The sequence below is a fragment of the Chenopodium album genome, chromosome 9 (genome assembly GCF_948465745.1).
Source record: "Chenopodium album chromosome 9, dcCheAlbu1.1, whole genome shotgun sequence".
Lineage (NCBI taxonomy): Eukaryota > Viridiplantae > Streptophyta > Magnoliopsida > Caryophyllales > Amaranthaceae > Chenopodium > Chenopodium album.
In genome coordinates, this window is record NC_137842.1 from 47,164,497 (window position 1) to 47,186,781 (window position 22,285).

The window sequence follows — 22,285 nt, forward strand, 5'->3', positions numbered from 1 at the left end:
GCTCTCAAGTCCTCTGGATTAAACAACAGTTGCGTGACTTTGGTATTAAATTTAATTGCATTACTATCTACTGTGATAACACTAGTGCAATTTGCATATCTAAAGATCTAGTCCATCATTCAAGAGTTAAGCATATTCATATAAGGCATCATTTCCTTAAGGATAATGTTGAAAAGGGTTTGATTAAATTAGATTTCTGCCAAATTGACAATCAAATTGCAGATATATTAACAAAACCCTTGAATAGAGAAAGGCATGAGAAGATGAGAATGGAACTTGGGATGATTAAGTTATACTGAGAGAAATGCATCAAGTTCCCTCAGGTATGAAGCTCAAACTGACATGCTTAATCTGTTGTATACTGTGCACAAGTGTTATATGTTTAATTACATAGTTAAGACAGGTTGTAAGCAGGAGTAATATTTACTAAGGGCATGTAAATTTGAAAGACATAGAATATGAAAAGTCCAAAATTGGTTGCATGAGCCTTGTTGATTTGTTCCGTGTATCAAGTTGTATTTGCAAGTGTTCTTTACTGATAATATTCAAAAGATAAAATTGTTGTGTTTATCTATGTTTCAAAATTCCAAATTCTTTTTATCTAAACACAAAAATCGGATGAATGCATCTAAATTCATCATTATCTTTTGTTCAAAAAGTAGCCCACTTACACTACTCTCTTGAAACACGGTTTGCGTTTCCCTAAGCAATAAATATGAGTGTCAAATCAACTAAATTCACCTCACCTCCCAAGCGACACCTCACTTCACCAATTTACCTCCACCATAAAACATGTCAGCCTCACACAAATTTACACCACACAAAAATTACCTTTTCTCTCATCACTCCGATCAAAACTACTCTCCAATGTCTACCTCTCCAAAAACCCAAATTGAAGCCGACCTTAACACAAACCCAATTCCAGAAATCACCATGGAAATCCCACCGGAAATTAACCCCATTGATGATCAAGAGCCTCCAAAAGTGGATTCAACCACCGAATCCCAATCTTCTAGAAAAAGGAAGTCCGATGACATGCAAGAAGAAGAAGAAAGCGCTCCGGAACTAGGGGTCAATTACCGAGACAAGCCTGCAGCCATGAAACGGCAAGAGAAGATCAGTGATCACTTTGTGACAGGTTTGACTATTAATCTTCCTTGGTGCAAGTCTGTTAAATTGTATGAACTGCTTGATTTGATTGAAGCTCAAAATTGGGTGAATTTGTTGAGTGAATGCTTTAATCGGAGTATGTATGTTGATGCTATGAGGGATTTTTGCAAAAGTTTCAAATACTCTAAAGGTGTTATTCGCTGCTGTGTGTATGAAAAAGAAATTAAGTTTGATGCGATGTATTTGGCTGAGTTGTTTGATGTTCCTAATACTGGATATGACTTGTATTTTAAGAGTAATGTGATAAGGAACCCTCTTCCTGATGCAAATATTGATGAGATAGTAGAGTTTCTAGGTGGAGACCTGGAGGAAACCTACATAAATCACAATGACCTAACCCCTCTTGACAAAATTCTGCTAAAATTTGTTTTCAATGATATTATCCCTCGCACCCAAAAGAGAGACAGTGCCAACAAGCTTGACTCTGTACTCATCTATTGCCTAGCCAAAAAGATCCAAATAAACTTTCCCTCTATCATGGTTCAACACCTCTCTCATTGTGTTCCAAAAGGTTGGAAGGTGGGATATGGTAACCTTCTCACCTATGTCTTTGAAAGCTTTGGTATTTCCTTTGTTGATAAAGAACCCCTGCCCCTCAAAAACACCGAGTACATGCAACCCATTTTCCTTGAAAACCATAAGATGAAGGTTGTAGATGGATGTTTTGAGGTTGTGCTGGAGGAAAAAGATAAAAGGCCAAAGGAAGTAGGTGCCATAGCTGAGGGGGAAGAAGAGAGAGCTGCTGGGATAATAGAGGGAGTGGTGCAGGACATTCAGGAGGAGGAAGAGGAAAAGGTGGTTGAGGAAGTGATTAAGACAGGGGGAAGGAAGAAAAGGAAGAGCTTGAGGTTGATGAAGAAAAAGGAGACCTCTGCCCCCATTTGCATTGATATCTCAGGGGTGCAAGAGGATTTGCAGAAAGTCACAAGCTCTCCTATTTCGGGCAAGTATGCATCTACAGGTACAGGTTTTACAGCTTTCAGTTCCCCACCTAAGGTTCCCAGCGAAGATGTGAAGGAGATGAAGGAGATGCTCCAGAAATTGCTGAAGGAACAAGAGCAGTCAAAGGTGAAGATGGAGGAACTGAAGAAGAGTGTGCTCACTCTAGATGCTGATGTGAAGGAACTGGTCACGAGCTCAGAACAGGGGAGACAGTCCACTTTGAAGGACATAATGTCTCAAATCAGCAAGAAGCTGGAGGATCTTGCTATTGATGATGACCAGAGCATTGCATCTTAACCTTTCTTTCCTTGCAGCCTCTTTATGTTGATGAAACTTATGTTTATTTGCTTTTGGAAACAATTTTTTTTGGGTCTGTAATATTTTGGGCACTTTTTAATTTCTTTTGGTAATCTTGCAAATTTGGTACAATTGGCCGATGTTTTAAATCGGTTTTGGATGATGAATGTTTATGTTTCTTTTGCCTATATGCTTTGTGAATGTTTTCTCTCTATGCATGCTTCTTGTCTTAACACTAAACCACTAGTTGGTGCTGTGTTATGGTATACTATACGTGTGTGTGTTAGTTTTTGATAATGCCAAAAGGGGGAAAAGGATGCAAACTATCAAGGAAACTTAATCATTCTATGGTCTCTGTTCGAAATCTTCACAAGCTGCCTAATCTCTACAAGCAGGTATATTGTATATACAAGTTTTTCAGTTTTTCCTTAAGTTATTTATTTATGCATTGTTTTTATTTTCTTAACTTAGTTTCCATTCTGCATTCTCTTTTCTTTAGAAATAAAATGGATTATCTCTGTTTCCTTGTAAGTAAGTTTGCATTGTTTGTCATCATCAAAAAGGGGGAATATTGTTGGACTTAATGATTTTGATGATGACACAACCTCACTTACTTACAAACTAATAAGTGCTTGATTGTTTAAATGTGTACTCAGTTACAAAGACTAGGAGAATGAAGTGTCTTGTAAAAATACCATGAGGAACAAGAAGGCCAGAAGCAGAGCTAGCCATATAGAAGAGTTCCCTCACAGGAACTGGCGCTTCAGAAATGAAGACTGGAGAAGAGAAGGTTCCTTCAGGGAACAGAAGCTTCAGAGAAGAGAAGTTCCTTCCAAGGAACAGAAGCCTCGGAGTAGAAGCTTCATCAGAGAACATGAAGACTAAATATATTTTTATATTTTAGGATTTATGTAAGTATAAGATATTAAATGGCACTCGAAAAATCTGTGTGGAATTGGTCTAAAAAGATAAAATTGTGCATGCTAGTTTTTAGGAAAACGGTTGCTTTCTAAAACGTTTATCTTTTGAAAGGGATTTTATTTTATTCTGAATTTCGAAAATATCTTGTGCAAAAAGATTTTATTTTATTTTCTTATTTTCGAAAATATCTTCTGAAAAAATAAAATCACCATGTTTTCCAAAACTTACGGCTTACTTTCCCATGTTCTTCTTTAGTCATGGGTTTGCACATTAAGGAGTTCATGTTTCCTCAATTTTAGGAACATGATCTTCTTAGTGGGTTGGAGTAGTGGCGTTGTGGATTTTCTGCACAAAGAAGTTTTTCCTAAACGTATTTTGGTCTATAAATAGTTGTTGATTTCAGATGGAAAAACTCACCCTTTCTCACATAAGTTTTCAAGCTTCAAATCGAGTCAAGTGTCAATTCCACACAAGTTCATTAGAGTGTTCTTAATGTTCTTATACTAGAGTTTGTTTTTTTCCGAGTTGTAATTTGGGGAATGGGGAAGTTCGAGTGAACGTTTGTGTATGAGAAAGAGAAGAGAGAAAGAGAAGAGAAAGAGAAGAGAGAAGAGAGAAGTGAGAAGTGAGAAGAGAGAAAGAGAAGAGAAGAGTAACAAGTTGGGTGACTTGTTCCTCAGGGTCTCAAGTTCGTAGAGGAACTTGAGTATGAGTCGTTAGCTTGTAATAGGATCATTTGCCCTATTATAGTGAAGATTCTTTTCCCAAAATCCCAAGTGTTCGTGGTTTTTCTACTTGTTAGGGCCAAGAAGTTTTCCACGTAAAATCTCTCTTGCATTCTTTAGTTCCTTTAGTTAATCTCTCAGTTCCTTTAGCTAACTTAATTTTAATTCCGCAAAAAGTTTGGCTAAATTCTCATACTACAATTCAACCCCCCCTTCTTGTAGTATTCATTAAAACAACAGCTTGTGATTTGACTGCCGTCCTGGGTTCGTACTGTATATCGTATCTGCTCAAGTGTAAGGCCCATTTCTCCATCCTTCCTGACATCTCTGACTTTCTCATGATAGCTCTGATGGGATAATTGGTACGTACTCGTATGGAGTGGCTTTCAAAGTATGGGCGTAGCTTTACTGAAGCAATGAATAAGGCTAAAATGATTTTCTCTAATGATGCGTACCTTGTTTTTGCACTGAGTAAGGTTTTGCTTACGTAGTAGATTGGGAACTGCTTTTTGTCTTCCTCTCTTGTGAGAACTGCGCTGACTGTCCCTTCAGACACTGCGAGGTACAACTGGAGTGGCTCCCCTTCTTTGGGTTTGGAGAGAATCAACGGGTTGGCTAAATATTCTTTCAGCTTCTGGAATGCTTCGTCGTGCTCTTGTTCCCACTTGAATTCCTTATTCTTCTTTAATACTTTGTAAAAGGCTTTGTTCTTGTCTGAAGATTTTGAGATGAACCTGTTCAATGTTGCAATTTTCCCTGTTAAGCTTTGTACATCCTTCTTGGATTTTGGTCGCTCTAGGTCTAGGATGGCTTTGACTTGGTCTGGGCTGGCTTCTATTCCTCTTTGTGTGACCATGTATCCTAGGAACTTTCCTGACTGTACTCCAAATGTACATTTTGTGGGGTTTAACTTCATGCCGTACTGTTTTAAGATGGCAAATGCTTCTCTAAGGTCTTTGACGTGATCTTCTGCCTTTTTGGACTTAACTACCATGTCATCTATGTAGACTTCCATTGTGTTCCCAATCTGTTCTTCGAACATCTTGTTCACCAACCTCTGGTATGTTGCTCCTGCGTTCTTCAATCCAAAAGGCATTACCTTATAGCAGTATATTCCTTGACTGGTAATGAAAGCGGTTTTCTCCTGGTCGTCCTTGTTCATGAGGATCTGGTTGTAACCACTGTAGACGTCCATAAAGGATAGCAGCTCGTACCCTGCTGTGGCGTCTACCATGGCATCAATATGAGGTAAAGGGAACGGATCTTTTGGGCACGCCTTGTTGATGTCTGTAAAGTCTATGCAGATTCGCCATTTTTCGTTCTTCTTCTTGACTACCACTACATTGGCGAGCCATTCTGGGTACTTTACCTCTCTGATCTTCCCAGTCTTCAGTAGGTTTTGAATTTCCTCATTGATAATCTTGTTCCTTTCTGGTGCAAATTTCCTTCTCTTCTGTTTTACTGGTGTATGCATTGGATCCACGTTCAACTTGTGAGTAATTACGTCTGGAGAGATGCCTTTCATGTCTTCATGGGTCCAAGCGAATACATCTTTCTCTTCGTCTAGAAAGTCGTAAATTTGTTGTTTGAGTTCTGCCTTCAACTCTGATCCTATTTAGACTTTTTGATTTGGATGTTTGGGGTTCAACTGGACTTCTGTAGCTTCTTGTTCTTCTGCTATGCTCAACTTTTCTTGGCCCAGCTGACCCTCTGATTGCTATGCTGAACTTTTTTCTGCCGACGTTGCTTTCAGTGCTATCTTGTAACACTCTTTAGCTTCCTTAGGATCTCCTCTGATTTCTTAAATACCCCACCTAGTAGGGAACTTAATGACTTGATGGTACGTAGAAGGGATGGCTTTCATCTCATGTATCCAAGGTCTGCCTAGAATCATATTGTACAAAGATAGAGTATCAATCACTAGGAAATTGACCTGTAGGTTGATCCCTTTTGCGTATGTTGCCAATGTAATCTCTCCACTTGTCTTTTTGGTTTCCCCACTGAATCCCACTAACATTGTTGACTTGTTGACGATGTTCTTCTCATCTATGTTCATATGTTTTAGGGTGTCAAGCATGATGATATTTGCAGAGCTTCCATTGTCAACTAGGATTCGTTTGATCATGCAGTTTCCCACTGGGAGTGAAATCACTAGACCGTCATGATGGCCTTCTACTGCATCGCTTTCTTCAAACATGATGGGGATGTCTATCTTGGATTTCTCCCTCTTGTCTGGTTGATCCTTGTTACTTTCCTTTGCATGTTGCTTTGCTGCTGAATATGTTAAACCGCATACTTATGATCCTCCTGATATGAAACAGATGGTTTTGACAATTGGAGGCGAAGGAGGAGGACCTCCTTGCTTAGACTCTCTCTCCTTCCTTGAAGCTTTAGATCTATCTGACAGGAGCTCTTTGAGGTAGCCTTTCTTCAGCAAGTATGCGACTTCCTTTCTGAGCGCGACGCATTCGTCAGTAGTGTGACCGATATCTGAATGGAAATCACACCATCTGGATGGATCTTTCTTCTCTCCAGGCCTATCACTCCTTCTAGGCCATTGCACAGTATCTCCCATCTTATTTAGGGTCCTAATTACTCCTGCAGGGTTAACGTTAAAGCAATACTCATGTAACTTAGGTGGGAGTTTAGGATCCTCCCTCCAATCAGAAAATTCTTCTTATACAGCATTGATTGTTCCCTCGTCAAAGCGAGAACGCTGATACGGCTTGAATCGATGGTCCCTTCTGGGAAAATTGTTGTTCCTTCTTGACTGGCGATCTGGCTTGGGAGTCTTTCTTGCATATGCATCTTCCTCAAATTTGAATTGAGCCATAGCTTTAGCTTGCACATCTTCAAAGGTTGTACAGGGATATTTAGTCAACTCCTTGTAGAGCTCACTATGGTCTAGCAATCCTCTTCTGAACGCTTTGATTGTTGTGGGAGCATCACACTTATGTATTCCATTCTTCTCCCTGTTGAACCTATTGAGATAATCTCTCAAGGATTCACCATGTCTCTGCACAACGCGGTACAGATCTGAAGATTGTTTTTCGATTTTCCTGTTGCTGGCAAATTGGACCTTGAATAGGTTCACCATTCCTGCAAAAGATCGAATAGTCCCATTATCTAAATTAATGAACCAGGTTAGAGCTGGACCTGATAATGTGGCTCCAAAGCCTTTTCACATGATAGCCTCTCTGATGTCTCTAGGGATTGAGCTTGTCATCATTTTCTCTTTGTAGAGGGACACGTGCTCATCAGGGTCTGTTGTTCCATCGTACATAATCATATTGGGCGTGCTGAACCTCTTTGGGACTTCTACCATGGCGATCTCTTCTGAGAATGGGGATTCTATATAGCCATCTGCTGCTTCTTCTTCCATGGGTTTCGGCATTCCGGGGATTTTGGCTATTTTGGCCTCGATTGTCTTGAGGTATTCCTTGACCATCTTTTCTACTTTTCCCTCTTCGGCTCTTTCCTGACTGTCCTTCTTGGGGGTTCCTGCATCCAAAGAGTCTAGATCCTGGATATCATCCCTGTTGTTAGATCCTTTTTCCCCGTTAGGGGTGTGAAAGGTTCCGGACAAGTCAAGCTGCATGGCTATGCCTTCAGTGTTCTTTCTGGTGTTAATGGTTTTGGATGCAACTGATTGTATTTGGCTACGAAGGGCTTCATTTTGTTTGGTAAGGCTGGTGAGTTTGGCTTCAGTTTGGATCTTTTGAGACAGCAGCGTTTCAATTTGGCTTTTCTGCTGGTCTAAAGTTTGGCGGAATGCGTTCATTCCTTCATTAATTTCGGCAATGGTAAAAGGTACTGGTTGCCCAGTCATGGTGTTTGTCTCGGTTTTTTGGCGAATTGGTAGGTTAATTGATTATCAGCCCCACGGTGGGCGCCAAATTGTTTAGGCAAATCTCAATAAGGACATTTAAGAATTTGCTAGGTTTGAGGGGTAACAACAATCATTCTACCAATAGCATATGAAATAACTAAGAACGATAATAAACCAACAGGTAATCAATAAATAAGCAGTAAATATCCAATTATATAAAGAAGATGAGTTTAGAAATACAATACTGAGTAAGGATAGGCCTCCTTGTTCAGTAGAGACGCGGTTCCGTAGATAAAAGTAGAGCAAATTGTTTATATTTATGTATATGCGAACGTACATGATTGTTCAAATGTCTAATTCTTCTTATTTATATCTAGGGATCTCTAGGGTTTACAAATATATTCAGAATATCCTTGAAATGCATAAGATCTTCTTGATTTATCTTGTTTCCTGCTCTGTAGGTGTATCTTTGGCAATTATCTCCTTGATTGATATGCTTGATGCTGCTTTCCTTGTTTATTTCAATCAAGCCGTTTTGCATATTCTTGCTGACTTATTGACCTTGGATTGATGCCCTAGGTGTAATGGGTCGTGTGATAATACGGGCCCAACACACTCTGTCCTTCAATGCTGGCTTTAATACTGCAGTTCCATTTTATGCAGTACGAGTAACCTTCACTTTGCTTTCTAGTTTTAATGTTGGTGGGGGGTGCCTTGAAGTCAATTTTGCTTCATCTTATTTGGTGGCAACCTTTATTTGACCTCCCTGATTTTGTGCAATAATATGAGTTAATAGCTATATTATTTTTGTGTGCCGAAAGCCTATTAGCTCAACTGGTCGAGCATTGTGCAATATTGCACATGATGTGGGTTCGAATCCTACATAGGTTTAATACTTTATTTTTATTTATAGTGGCTTTTTTTTTTTCAATATAAAGTTACATCTTTTATACTTACCTTATCTTGATATAGTGACTTTTATTTATATACATAGTCACTTCATAATGACCTTATTTGTATAAATAGTGACCTTATTTTTGTATATAATGACTGTCGTGTAAATGTCATTAATATTAATATAGCTAACTTATTTTGTATATAATAATTTCCGTGTAAACGCCGTCAAAATTGATATAGTTACCTTTATTTATATATATATAGTGACCTCTGATGTGTCCGTTTTATATAGTATTTTACCCCCGTCCCTTGGTCATAATTAGTAGTGTTTTTGGCTCTTTAGAGCCACTTTTATTACTAATTGGTGTTTTCTAGTGTTTTCGTAGATTTGGTTGACTTTTGCAGGGATTTATGCTTTTGGAGTATTTTCCCGAGATATTTAGGAGCAATCACGAGCACTGGAGAAGCACGACCAGATTTTATAGCCCAGGGCCGGTTGGAGCCATCGAACCGGTGATTAAGGGCTCGGTAGAGGTGATACCGGGGCGTTTGGACCGAGTATTCAAGACCCAAAGAGGAAACCTAGATTGGCCCGAAGAATTGGAGCCCAATCGAAGTCCAAATATTGGCCCAAATGATCCGCCCGGCCAAAAAGGCTGGCGCCCGGAGGCGCGCCCGGCCGGGCGGGAGAAGCGCCCGGTGACGCGCCCGGGCGGGCGCGAGATTGCTATTAGAGATAAAAAAGGCGCGCCCGATCGGGCGGTGCCTCGCCCGATCGGGCGCGTGTATTTTTAGGGGACGATTAGCATCGTTTTAATTTGTTTTAGTTTAGGATTTTTGTACGGAGTATAAATACTCCTCCGTAATACGTTTTTAGATTGTCTCTTCTTTTGGGGAGATCTTCTTCTCTCTTCTTCTCCTCTCTTCTTCCCTTATCTCCTCTCTCTTAGACTTTCTCTCTCTACTTAGTTTTCTCTCTCTTAAACTCTCTCTAAGCCTTTGTTCTTAATTCTTTCTTTTAATTCCAGATTTACTTGGGTGACGATTTCTTTTCCCTTAATCTCAGTTATTTATTTTATTCCCTTGATCATGATTTATTTTATTGCTTTGCTTAGTTTATATTTAATAATGTGTGAGTAGTTTAATTTCTAGGGTTCATGGGGATCTAATAAATAATATGAAGGGGTAAATTATTGTTGTTAATTATCAATGCTAGATTAATTTCCTATTGATTGATTTAATGCTCTGTGACTAGATTAGGCCTGTCTTTTATGCATGAGTTTGACAATATTGATTCAAGAATCGAGAGATGAGAATTAATGTTTAGGTCTAGTTTCAATAGGCAAGTTAATTTATAAATGGTTAAATCAAGATTCGAGAGATGAGATTTAATACCGGTAATTTAATTGTGTGATTGTAATAAGTAGCGAGAGCCCTTTACAATCTGGTTAATTGATGCATTGATGATTGACTATTATTGATTGTTGGTATTGCATGATAATTTCTTATTGGATTGTTTTAATGTTTTACAATTGCGGCTTGTAAAAGTATAGCAATATTAAATTGATGAATCGAGCAGATGTTAATTTGATATTAAAGGCTATTTTCAATAAGAACTTAGATCTAGTAAATTGCGAGAGCCTGTTAGATCTATGTTGGTTAATAAATTGCGAGAGCCTGTTAATCATGTTATTTATGCAATGTCAATGATTGATTACCCTATTTTACCCCGGAGTATTATTTATTGGTGAACCTATGCCCTAGATCCTTTTATATATTATTTTCTCCCTTTTCTTACTCTTTTTAGTTTAGTTTCATATTCAACTTTTAATATTGGTTACTTAAATAATTTAGATTATAATATTTAATTAGGAGTAAAAAGACTTGTTTCCCTGTGGAGATCGACCCTACTTCCCTATCTACTTTAGTTAGTGAATTAGGTAATTATTTTTGATTAGGGGATACGACTTTACCTTGTCAAAATTTGGCGCCGTTGCCGGGGAAACGGTTTTATTTTTATTTCTAATTATTATTAGAGTCTAGATTATTTTTAATTTATTTTTTTATTATTATTATTTTTTTTAATTTTTAATTTTTTTTTTTTTTATGATTTGAAAATATCCATGCTTATGTCACTACAAGAATTATATAATTTTTATGCAGCACCTAATTACTGTAGTTGTCAACGTCTTTGTCATGAAAATCCAGAATGCCCTTATAGTGAGTTTTTTGTACGTGCTCCGGATGATTTTAGAGTCTTTCCGTATACATATGATCATATTCGGAAACGATTAGTTGCTAATGAAAGTTATTGGAAGGCTCTTGATGAAAAAGTTTACGGACACTATAATAATACAAATGTTATTGAGGATGAAGAACCATCGGTTATAGAATTTGTGGTTGAAAAATCATTGGTTGACGAATCGGTGATTGAAAAATCATTAGTTGTAGAAACGGTGGTTGATAATTCCTTTGTTGATGATGAGGTTATTTGTGAGGGTAAAATTTTAAAGTCATTATTGGATGATAAAGACAATGACTACCTCCATGTTCGTTATATTAATTCTAAATTTTTAGCGGAGGAAGTAGAAGGTTGTGGTGTATTTTCATCTCCCTCTTTTGATTTTTCTTTCTACCTTGAGTTCTCTTTATGTGCTCCTAACTTTTTCTTTGTAGGGATAAATAATGTGCTTGCTATTAAGCCCTATATAGTGCTTAATGAAATGTTTGCAGGAGCGTTTGATAAGTTACTCAAGGCATTGAATTCTTCCGATTGAGAGAAGGAGTATGGTCGAGCGGGACCTTGATAAACTAGCGCTTTGCGGGAGGCAACCCGTATTTTGTTGCTTTTTATTTATTTATTTATTTATTTATTTGTTTGTGTGTTTTCTTTTTGTTTTGTTTTAGAGAGGTAGAGGAGAGTATATCTTATATTTGTGGGAGTGTGATTTTGTGCACAGATACTAGAAAAGTTGAGAAAAGATCGAAGGGCTAAAGGAATCCCAGGGCAATTAGCAGCAGCAAGCTGCCCCGTCAAATCAGTAGCACGGGCCCGATCGGGCAGAGCTCGCCCGATCGGGCGTGCGTACGCGTCAGCAAACTACGTCAACTTCAACAGGCCATAACTTTTGCGTTTCTTATCCGATTTTTGCGTGTGACCTGTCGTTGGAAAGCTATTCAAGTCTAGTTTCCAATGCAATTGGAATAACTGCATTATCATTTATATATCAAAAGTTATGATCAGAATAGTGCACCTGACTCAAATTTGAACTTTTTCCCACTAACACTTTGTTTCTTTCTTGCCCAATTTTGTTCTAAAGAGATGTATTGCAATCCTCGAGACTTTGGTGACATTGATGTGGTGATGATGAAGAGTAGTCACCTTGACTACTAGCTTCCCTTTAAGACAATGAGGACATTGTCTGATTTAGCTTGGGGGGAGGTTCTCGTGTTCGTATGGTACATCTTTCACTCTCTCTCTTCTCTTTTTACTTTTATTTTTCTTAGTACAGATTTTATTGCTTTCTTAGGTTAGTTTTATTCCAATGAATTATGAATCATGCTTTCCTGTGCCCCTTGATGAAAATTTTTCGAAATTGTTTTGATTCTTGGTTATTGATGATAAATATTGTGGATTAGTTGATCATGATTTGATGTTTGATTGCCTTGAAACCTTAACATGCGTCAATTTTGTCCAACTACTTGTGAATATAGTGCTTGACTAGTTGATTTGGTTAGGAAATGTGTGATAGTTCCATTTTTCCTGGTATGTCAATGAATTTGAGTATTGATTTGCAACTACTAGTAATGTTTATATGATTCATTATTATGCACATTGTGGAGGACGAAGGTATTTGTTCTTTTAGGTAGCCTCCAGACATTGTAGATACATTTGTTCCCTTCTTGCTACCCATGTTGTTGCCTTGACTTTTTGTTGTTTATTAGCCATATTACAAGCCTATTTTGCCCCATTGGTTACTAGTCCCAAGCTTGGCTTGGGGGAGCTATTAGTGAGTGAGGTGAGGGAGTTTGTAGTGTGCTTATTATTTGCACAATTTGGGTGGGATTTTGAGAAGTAGTTTTGTTGATTGTTCATGTTTATTTTTGATGAGTATGAGAGTTATATTTTCTTGAAAAAAATAAAGCATGATATTATGAAAAAAAAAAAGAGAAGTTCAAAGAAAAAAAATGTGAAAAAATAAGCGAACTTCAAAAGAAAAAAAAAATGTTCAAATGTTCTAGTTGGAGGTTTGTAAAGAATAATTTTGAGCCTCAATGGAAAAATTTCAAGTTTGGAAAATAAAGTTTGTTTATTCACTCTATTACTCCATTATTATATCTTATGAGTGAAATTGAAGAGTTGGGATTATTTATTATGATTGGAGTTTATTTGGTTGATGTTAGAGTTGGTTATGTAGGAGATGTATGATCATCATTTATATTGATCATGGGCTTTATTAGGATTTTCTCCCTTAAGCATAGATTTACTCTCACTTGTTCCCAAATGATTCCTACCCTTTACCCTAGCCTTACATTACAAGCTTTAAAGACCTTCCGACCTTTGTGCATAGAATTGTATGAATGTGAAAGTGTTGTTTATCAATGCAAGTTATGATTTGACATATTTCGAGTCGACTAGTAGGATTGAGCGTTCATTGTTTTATACACACGAGAGTGTGAGTTGGGAGGGCATTGTTCACATTAAAGGGGTGGTTGGAGAGCGATCGAGTACATCTTTTACTCGCCACATAAATGAGAGTCGAGTGTGTGAGCACTAGTCTTGAATTCTATATGCTCTTGTGGTTTGCTCTGTTTGACAATTGTTAGGGAAGAAAGGTAATTGGATGGACTTGATTGATTGACTCTGAAGCATGTTTATTTGATTTACCCTGAATCGTTTGTGCTTGATTTTACTTTCGGGGTGAAGCATATTTATTGATTCATTGATGAGATCTTTGCTTAGGGACAAGCAAACGTTTGGCTTGGGGGAGTTTGATGTGTCCGTTTTATATAGTATTTTACCCCCGTCCCTTGGTCATAATTAGTAGTGTTTTTGGCTCTTTAGAGCCACTTTTATTACTAATTGGTGTTTTCTAGTGTTTTCGTAGATTTGGTTGACTTTTGCAGGGATTTATGCTTTTGGAGTATTTTCCCGAGATATTTAGGAGCAATCACGAGCACTGGAGAAGAACGACCAGATTTTATAGCCCAGGGCCGGTTGGAGCCATCGAACCGGTGATTAAGGGCTCGGTAGAGGTGATACCGGGGCGTTTGGACCGAGTATTCAAGACCCAAAGAGGAAACCTAGATTGGCCCGAAGAATTGGAGCCTAATCGAAGTCCAAATATTGGCCCAAATGATCCGCCCGGCCAAAAAGGCTGGCGCCCGGAGGCGCGCCCGGCCGGGCGGGAGAAGCGCTCGGTGACGCGCCCGGGCGGGCGCGAGATTGCTATTAGAGATAAAAAAGGCGCGCCCGATCGGGCGGTGCCTCGCCCGATCGGGCGCGTGTATTTTTAGGGGACGATTAGCATCGTTTTAATTTGTTTTAGTTTAGGATTTTTGTACGGAGTATAAATACTCCTCCGTAATACGTTTTTAGATTGTCTCTTCTTTTGGGGAGATCTTCTTCTCTCTTCTTCTCCTCTCTTCTTCCCTTATCTCCTCTCTCTTAGACTTTCTCTCTCTACTTAGTTTTCTCTCTCTTAAACTCTCTCTAAGCCTTTGTTCTTAATTCTTTCTTTTAATTCCAGATTTACTTGGGTGACGATTTCTTTTCCCTTAATCTCAGTTATTTATTTTATTCCCTTGATCATGATTTATTTTATTGCTTTGCTTAGTTTATATTTAATAATGTGTGAGTAGTTTAATTTCTAGGGTTCATGGGGATCTAATAAATAATATGAAGGGGTAAATTATTGTTGTTAATTATCAATGCTAGATTAATTTCCTATTGATTGATTTAATGCTCTGTGACTAGATTAGGCCTGTCTTTTATGCATGAGTTTGACAATATTGATTCAAGAATCGAGAGATGAGAATTAATGTTTAGGTCTAGTTTCAATAGGCAAGTTAATTTATAAATGGTTAAATCAAGATTCGAGAGATGAGATTTAATACCGGTAATTTAATTGTGTGATTGTAATAAGTAGCGAGAGCCCTTTACAATCTGGTTAATTGATGCATTGATGATTGACTATTATTGATTGTTGGTATTGCATGATAATTTCTTATTGGATTGTTTTAATGTTTTACAATTGCGGCTTGTAAAAGTATAGCAATATTAAATTGATGAATCGAGCAGATGTTAATTTGATATTAAAGGCTATTTTCAATAAGAACTTAGATCTAGTAAATTGCGAGAGCCTGTTAGATCTATGTTGGTTAATAAATTGCGAGAGCCTGTTAATCATGTTATTTATGCAATGTCAATGATTGATTACCCTATTTTACCCCGGAGTATTATTTATTGGTGAACCTATGCCCTAGATCCTTTTATATATTATTTTCTCCCTTTTCTTACTCTTTTTAGTTTAGTTTCATATTCAACTTTTAATATTGGTTACTTAAATAATTTAGATTATAATATTTAATTAGGAGTAAAAAGACTTGTTTCCCTGTGGAGATCGACCCTACTTCCCTATCTACTTTAGTTAGTGAATTAGGTAATTATTTTTGATTAGGGGATACGACTTTACCCTGTCAACCTCCTTGCAAACATCATCAAAATTGATATAGTTACCCTATTTTTGTATGTAGTGACCTTTGTGTAAATGTTGTCAAACTCAGTTACCTTAAGTTTATATATAGTGACCTCTATATGTAAATGTTGTCAAATTCATATAGTTATCTTAAGTTTATGTATAGTGACCTTTATGTAACTATTGTTTAATTGATATAATTATCTTACTTTTAGATTTAGTGACCTTTGTGTAAATATTGGATATACTTGCCTTAATTTATATATAGTGACCTTTATTTTAGTGTTGTCAAATTGATATAATTATTGTATATAATGATGACCTTTGTGTATATATTGTTAAAATTGATATAGTTACGTTATTTTTAAATATAGTGACTATATGTAAATGTTGTCAAAACTGATATAAATACATTATTTTTGTATATCGTTAAAATTGATATAGTTACTATACGTTATTTTTATATATAGTGACTCTAAGTAAATGTCGTCAATTTAGACAAAGTTACCTCATTTTAGTATGGAGTGACCTTTGAAATGGTTGAATTGATTATATATGTAAGGTTGGAAAGATCTAGATCTTTTAAACCGTCTAATCTTTTGTGCTAATAGTGAATGGTTGAGATTTGCTGTTTTCAGCATAAGCCTTGTTTTCAGCGGAACCACCCCGTTATATATATATATATATATATATATATATATATATATATATATATATATATATATATATTATGGTTGGATTATGATAGAGTTTTGAATTCTCTAGTGTTGTGTTGAATTGATTTATGGTATGTTCTTAAATTATAAAATTATTGGACTCAAAATGTTAAAATTATGTAAACTGCTGTAATTTTCTAGATTAATTGAGTTATTTCCTAGGATTACCAAGAATTTATTTTTTCTTTTTTATAGATGTTCATTCTCGTTTTGATATATTTTCATTCACATTTTGATATATGTTCATTTACGGTACTAATATTCTATCATTAACATGTTAATAGATGATAATTAGAATTTTATGAAAGGTTCATTTCTATAAGCATCTTTAATTTTTGCGTGAATGTTTATTTGCGATACTTTTTTTCTGTTTTTTTTTTCAATGTGCAGTGTATGATTCAGTATATATACATATGAAATACATGTTCATTTATAATTATAATCATTTTCATATTAATGTATGTATAATTAAATTTGATACATATTCATTCTTTTTATATTATATGTTCATTCTCATATTAAAATACGTTCATTTGTAATTTAATACCATATTTATTCTTATATTTGAACAAGTTCATTTAGTTTTATACTTGTTCATTCTTACATTATAATACATATTTGTATCAATTTAAATACATGTTTGTTATCATATTGAAAAATGCTCAATTAAATTTTAATATTTGTTCATTCTTGTAATGAATGATGTTCATTTAACTTTAGTAATTGTTCATTTTTGGTAATGTGTTCATTTTTGTATATGTAAATGTTTATTTAATCATTTTGTTTAGTTTATATTGTGTTTTTAGAGCATCAACACTCGTGGTATAATTTATACCACGGTGTAAAAACTCATCAAAAACTTGCAATTTTTCCCTACATTGGTGGTATAAAAGTATACCATTTGATGGTATATATCATCTCATGGTAAACATTTTCTTCAATCCCCGTGAAACATGAACTAATCAGGTCACACCATGTGGCCTGGCTATCATGTATCTTTTATTTATTTTTTTTCAATTGCATTTTAAGAAAAAATTATAAAGTAAAAAATTATGAAAATTTTTTCAAGATCTACACGTAGACACCCATATTGATATAGTTTTATATATTTTTTTGAATTCTCTTTTACTAGCTTATTTTATTTAATTAACTTTACCAATTAACATTAATTAGTTATTTCCAATAATAAAATGAAATATAATTATAATTAAATGAAGTGTATTAATAATAAAAATAGGAGAGATAAAGTGTGGTGGTAAACTTTTTTTATATATACCATGGGTGGGATGATTTTTGGAGAAAGTATATTGTATTATGGTATAGATGATGTGGAGGAGTGAGAAAGTGGTAGAGAGAGAGGGATGATATAAATTTTTATAACATTAGTGATGATGGTCTTATTGTTACTGATATTTTATTATAAAATATTTTGATATCTTTTAACATAGGACAATGAAATAAAACAAAAGGTTGAAGACGATCACATATATATTGAGAAAAGGATTGATGTCCAAGAAAACATTCAACACTAAAAGAGTAGAAGGGGTACAATTATTGTATAACAAGCACGATTATTCTTTATAAATATTATTTATATCATCAAATGTATTAAATTAAAAACAATATGAATAGTGTGTTTTGATTGTTACTCTATTAAACGCGTGACACTACTAAAATTCAGTCAATTTGCGGCCGTTTTACGATCGTCATACAAACGGTCGCAAAATATAAAATTTGCCACCGATTTTAAAAAAATCGCAATATTGCGACCGTTTTTAGGTTATAAAACGGTCGAAAATTTATTCAAACATTTTTTTAAAATAAAATACATGTGAAAAATAATTCAAAATTAAATTAATTCAGTTGCGATCGTTATTAGCGGTCGTAAAATGCGATTATTGTGACTGTTTGGGAAACAATCGTAAAAGTGATTATATATTTTTTAAAAAATAAAGGTATAAAAGAGGTGCACCCTAACCCTAATTCGTCATAAGCTGCTCCTACTCTTTCTTTCCTTTCTCTCTCTTCTCACACCTCTCCCCTCTTCTCCTCTCTTTCTCTTTCCTCCCTGCACCGAAAATTCACCGACCTCTTCTCTTCTTCTTCTTTTTCCTCTTCTCCCCGATTTCTTTCCTCTTCTCCTTCTTCTCTTTCCTCTTCTCCTTTTACTTAAAGGAGTCTGGCAGCGGCGGTCATGTTGTTGGCGAGGCGATCCGGTATTGGCGAGTTCGGGTTCGTTATTCTCAACAAGAATAGTTAATGGTTTTTAAGGTGGAATTCGACAATGAAAAATCTAGATCTAGAATTTTCATTGTCGAATTTGGCACTATTAAACCAAATTTGATTTAAAATTCAAAGTTTGAGGTATGTTTTCATGTTTTTGATTTATGTTTCGTTTTTGGTTTATTTTCGTTTAGTTTTTGGTTGATTTTCATTTCATTTTTGGTTGATTTTGTTTGATTTTTGTTGTTTGTTTTTGGCTTGGTTTGTTTTGATGGGTTTGATTTTGTTTTTGTTGATTTTCGGGTTAGATTTTCGGGTAATTTTCGTGGTTAAATTTTCATTAATCTTTAGGTTTGATATTCAAAGTGAAATTGTTTGATTTTTTATTATTTTTAGATTTGTTTTTCATTAATTTTAGTTGGTTTAATTGGGTTCAATTTTCATTAATTTTGTTGAGGGGTGGCTTTTGTTGTGGCTGATTGGGGTTTTCAGTCTTTTCACGACAAAGGGATGGAAATTGTAGTGGTTGGGTGAGATTTACGAGGTGTCTAGTGGTGTTTTACGGTGGGTAATGGTGTTTTAGTGTGGGTAAATGTGATGGGGCTGGTTGTATTCACAGGAAAGTAGCTGCGTTTTTTTTTTTTTTTTTTTTTTTTTAACTTATAGCGACGACCTTAAGCGGATGCTAATTTCTAGATTTGCGACCGCTTCTTATACTGGTCGCACTTATATATATTTTTGACCATTGTCCATGTGGTCGTTAAAAATATTAAAAACGGTCGTAATTATTTTTTTTGCGACCATATGAACAACAACCACCACGTTACGACCGTTGACGGTCGTAATTATTTTAAGCGACCGTTTTTTCTATTTTCAACGACCGTTAGAGGCGGTCGCAATTTGGCCAAATTTTAGTAGTGTGATATATTGGATTAGGGGTGCAACAAGAAGAATAATTCTATATTATTAGATGTATTTGATTTAAAACTAATAAGTATGTAAAACTGAGAAGTATATTCATATTTATATTTTTAAAATCCAAGCAAAATCTTGTGTAAATTAATAAAATAATGAAATATAATTGTAACAACACATTTTAAAATCACAAATACAAAAAAGAAATTAATTGAATATTGCACTATGCATGCATTGACACTATTGAACATTTATAGATACAAAATTGAACATTTACTAATGCAGAAATGAACATATTATAGATGACTTGAAATGGAAAAATGGCAAAGTGATGTCATCGTGATTGGGGGGGGGGGGGGGGGGGCAGGCAGCGCTGCCTACATAGGGTTGTAGGTAAAAATTTGTAAAAGTCACTATTACAAAAGTGCTCAAGGAGACCTTAAGTAAGAGACCATTTAAATAAATATGTGGTCTCTTGGATTCAAGAGATAAACTATTTCAAATAAATGGTCTCTTATGTATAATCTTAGAGATATGAAAATGTACTAAAGGCCATATATTTTAAATAAGTGGTCTCTCCTTATTTTTAATTAAATAAATTAAAAAAGAGAGACCATTTATTTAGGAGAAGTTGTCTCTCCTTTTTTTAATTAAATAAATAAATAAAAGACAGAGACCATCTATTTACAAAAGTGGTCTCTCATTTTTTTAATTAAATAAATAAATAAAAGAAAGACCATCTATTTACAAAAGTGGTCTCTCCTTTTTTTAGTTAAATAAAAAAAAAATCATCTATTTACAAAGTCAGGTTCCAAAAAAAAAAAAAAAAAAAAAAATTAAAACTCTAAAAACTCGGAAAAGAGGAAAACCCAAACCCTAATTTCATTTCCTAAAAAACCCATACCCCCCCCCTCTCTCTCTCTCTCTCTCTCTCTCTCTCTCTCTCTATCTTTACACCTCTGGCCGCAAATTCCACCAATATCTTCATCGGCGATGCCGAAATCACTCATCCAAACCTCTTCATTAGCAACGTCATCACCTTAACGAAATCACTCATCCAAAGCTCGTCGACGCCGGAATCCAACTCCGATTAAGCGGCTACAGCTTCCTCGCTATCGCAATCCCTAACCAAATGCTGAAGTTCGTCGATCTCGAGTCTCTGTCGCCGTCGACGGTGCTTCCGACGCTCGAATCCGGCGAAACTCTCACCATCACAACTCCAGGCCGTTGCTCGCGGCTTCACTCTCTCGCTCTTACAGAGCAAGTCACTCGTTAGTGACGTTACGTCGTCGTTGTCACGCTGGGCCACCGCCCGCTCTTCCCATCATTCCATTCAAGGTTAGTTCTTTATTTTTTTTATTTTCTGCGAATTATTTTTTAAAATTCGCAGAAATTTTTTAAAACTGCGAACACAATTATTTCCATTCCTTAATTTTACGAATTATTTTTTCCTTCCATTTGACACTAATTTTATTCCAAGTTTTTTAAAATTTGGAACTTTAATTTAAATTCCCATCATCTAATTGGTATGTTTATGAATATTTTAGCTAATCTGTTATTCTCAATTCTAGCTGAAATTGTGGGAATTAAAATGCTCTAATAAGTTATTCTCAATTCTAGCTGAAATTATGCGAATTAAAATTAGAATTAAAATGCTCTTTATGATGTTTGTCTTCTAGTTCATATGCTTATCTGCTTTTCTTTTTGTTCTCCACCATTTCAAGGTTGACTCTTTCTCTTGACCCCTGAGACTTCCTTAAGTAGCTTGCCTTCTATCTCCCTATTGGTGTCTTTCTGGTTGCATTGGTCTGTCTGTTTGCTTGGATGACTGTCTGGCTCCTTTACCTTGCATTGGGTTGCTACTGCTGGTTTACGCCTCTTCCTATTGTACACAGCCCACGGTTGTTGAGTCATCCCAGAAGGTCTAAACACTGCCTGGGAGAGAGGCATCCAATTCCTCGAACATGTTAGCCCATGGCCTGGCTGAGATTGGCAGGAGGATGATTGTAGATATCTTTTTCTATTTCTGCTCCCCTCCTGGTCTTAACCAGCCCTACATCAAGGAACTTGCTAATTCCTTTTCCATGTTAGATGGAAACTAATCACATGTCTTCTTTTGCTGCTGCTCCTAAGTCCCTGTTACAGGGCTCCCCTATCTACATTTCTTTCATGCTTTTATTTTTAGCTAATCTTTACTTTCTATCTTTCGATTGGTTAAGGTTTCTTGGTTTGCAATTTTCAACTAGTAAGCAAACTTGGAAACTGCTTCTGTTTACAAACTCTAATCTGCGAGATGTTTTAACATCTAAGTTGTAATATATTTCCTTTCCTTGTTAAAAATAAAAAATAAAGAAAAAGTGAGCTAAGGTTGTGGATTGAGGATGTTCATCAATATGCTTTGTTATGTCTGATTTTTAAGCTTTTGGTTAAATATCTCTCTGATTTCCGTCAAAAATAAATAAATAAATTATACTCTTATTTGATGGCATATGTTGTAGGTTGCAGGTCTTTCCCTCGATTTGTACATATTCTTCGGAAGACATTGATGAAATGCCAGATTTGTAGATTAAATATGTTATTTATTGAAGAAGATTCGTGATAAATGAGCTTAATGATGAATGAGTTGAGCTTGAGTACGAGATGAGCTTAGTGTTAATCATTATACTTGTGAATTTAGCTCCACTTTTGAAACTTTTTTTTTTTTTTAAGGAAAAGCTCTACTTTTGAGTTTTGTTTTTGAATATTAGAATTAATGTAAATTTTGGGTTAAATAAAATCTGTTGGAAAGAATTAGTTTTTATATTAAAGCTTTTATATTTATATATATTATATGGATAATTTATGTATATATATGTATTAGCGCGCAGGTACAACAACATATATATTGGCGCCAAAATTTATTGTAGGAATATGAATTGCAAAAGGGCCGGGATATTAGACGAATATAATTAT

The 22,285-nt window shown here is 35.6% G+C and overlaps 2 protein-coding genes and 1 long non-coding RNA gene across 4 annotated transcripts; 2 read left to right on the top strand and 1 right to left on the bottom strand.

Annotated features, from left to right (window-relative positions):
• The first annotated feature begins 792 nt into the window (after positions 1–792).
• On the top strand, positions 793–4,056 carry LOC145559803 (uncharacterized). Its single transcript, XM_081621100.1, has 2 exons — positions 793–2,804; positions 3,066–4,056. The coding sequence occupies exon 1, from the start codon at positions 793–795 to the stop codon at positions 2,407–2,409; it is 1,617 nt and encodes a 538-aa protein (XP_081477226.1). The 3' UTR covers positions 2,410–2,804; positions 3,066–4,056.
• Positions 4,057–5,856: 1,800 nt separating this feature from the next.
• On the bottom strand, positions 5,857–6,630 carry LOC145557670 (uncharacterized). The gene is made up of 2 exons (XM_081618845.1): positions 6,411–6,630; positions 5,857–6,329 (listed from the first exon to the last, which is right to left on the bottom strand). The coding sequence occupies exons 1-2, from the start codon at positions 6,628–6,630 to the stop codon at positions 5,857–5,859; spliced, it is 693 nt and encodes a 230-aa protein (XP_081474971.1).
• A 13,585-nt stretch (positions 6,631–20,215) lies between these two features.
• On the top strand, positions 20,216–21,952 carry LOC145559804 (uncharacterized). 2 transcript variants are annotated; one of them, XR_014092970.1, is made up of 2 exons: positions 20,216–20,671; positions 21,229–21,952. It is a non-coding gene; the product is annotated as an uncharacterized LOC145559804 (long non-coding RNA). The 2 variants fall into 2 exon arrangements; XR_014092971.1 differs by having other exon boundaries at positions 21,832–21,952.
• Positions 21,953–22,285: the final 333 nt, after the last annotated feature.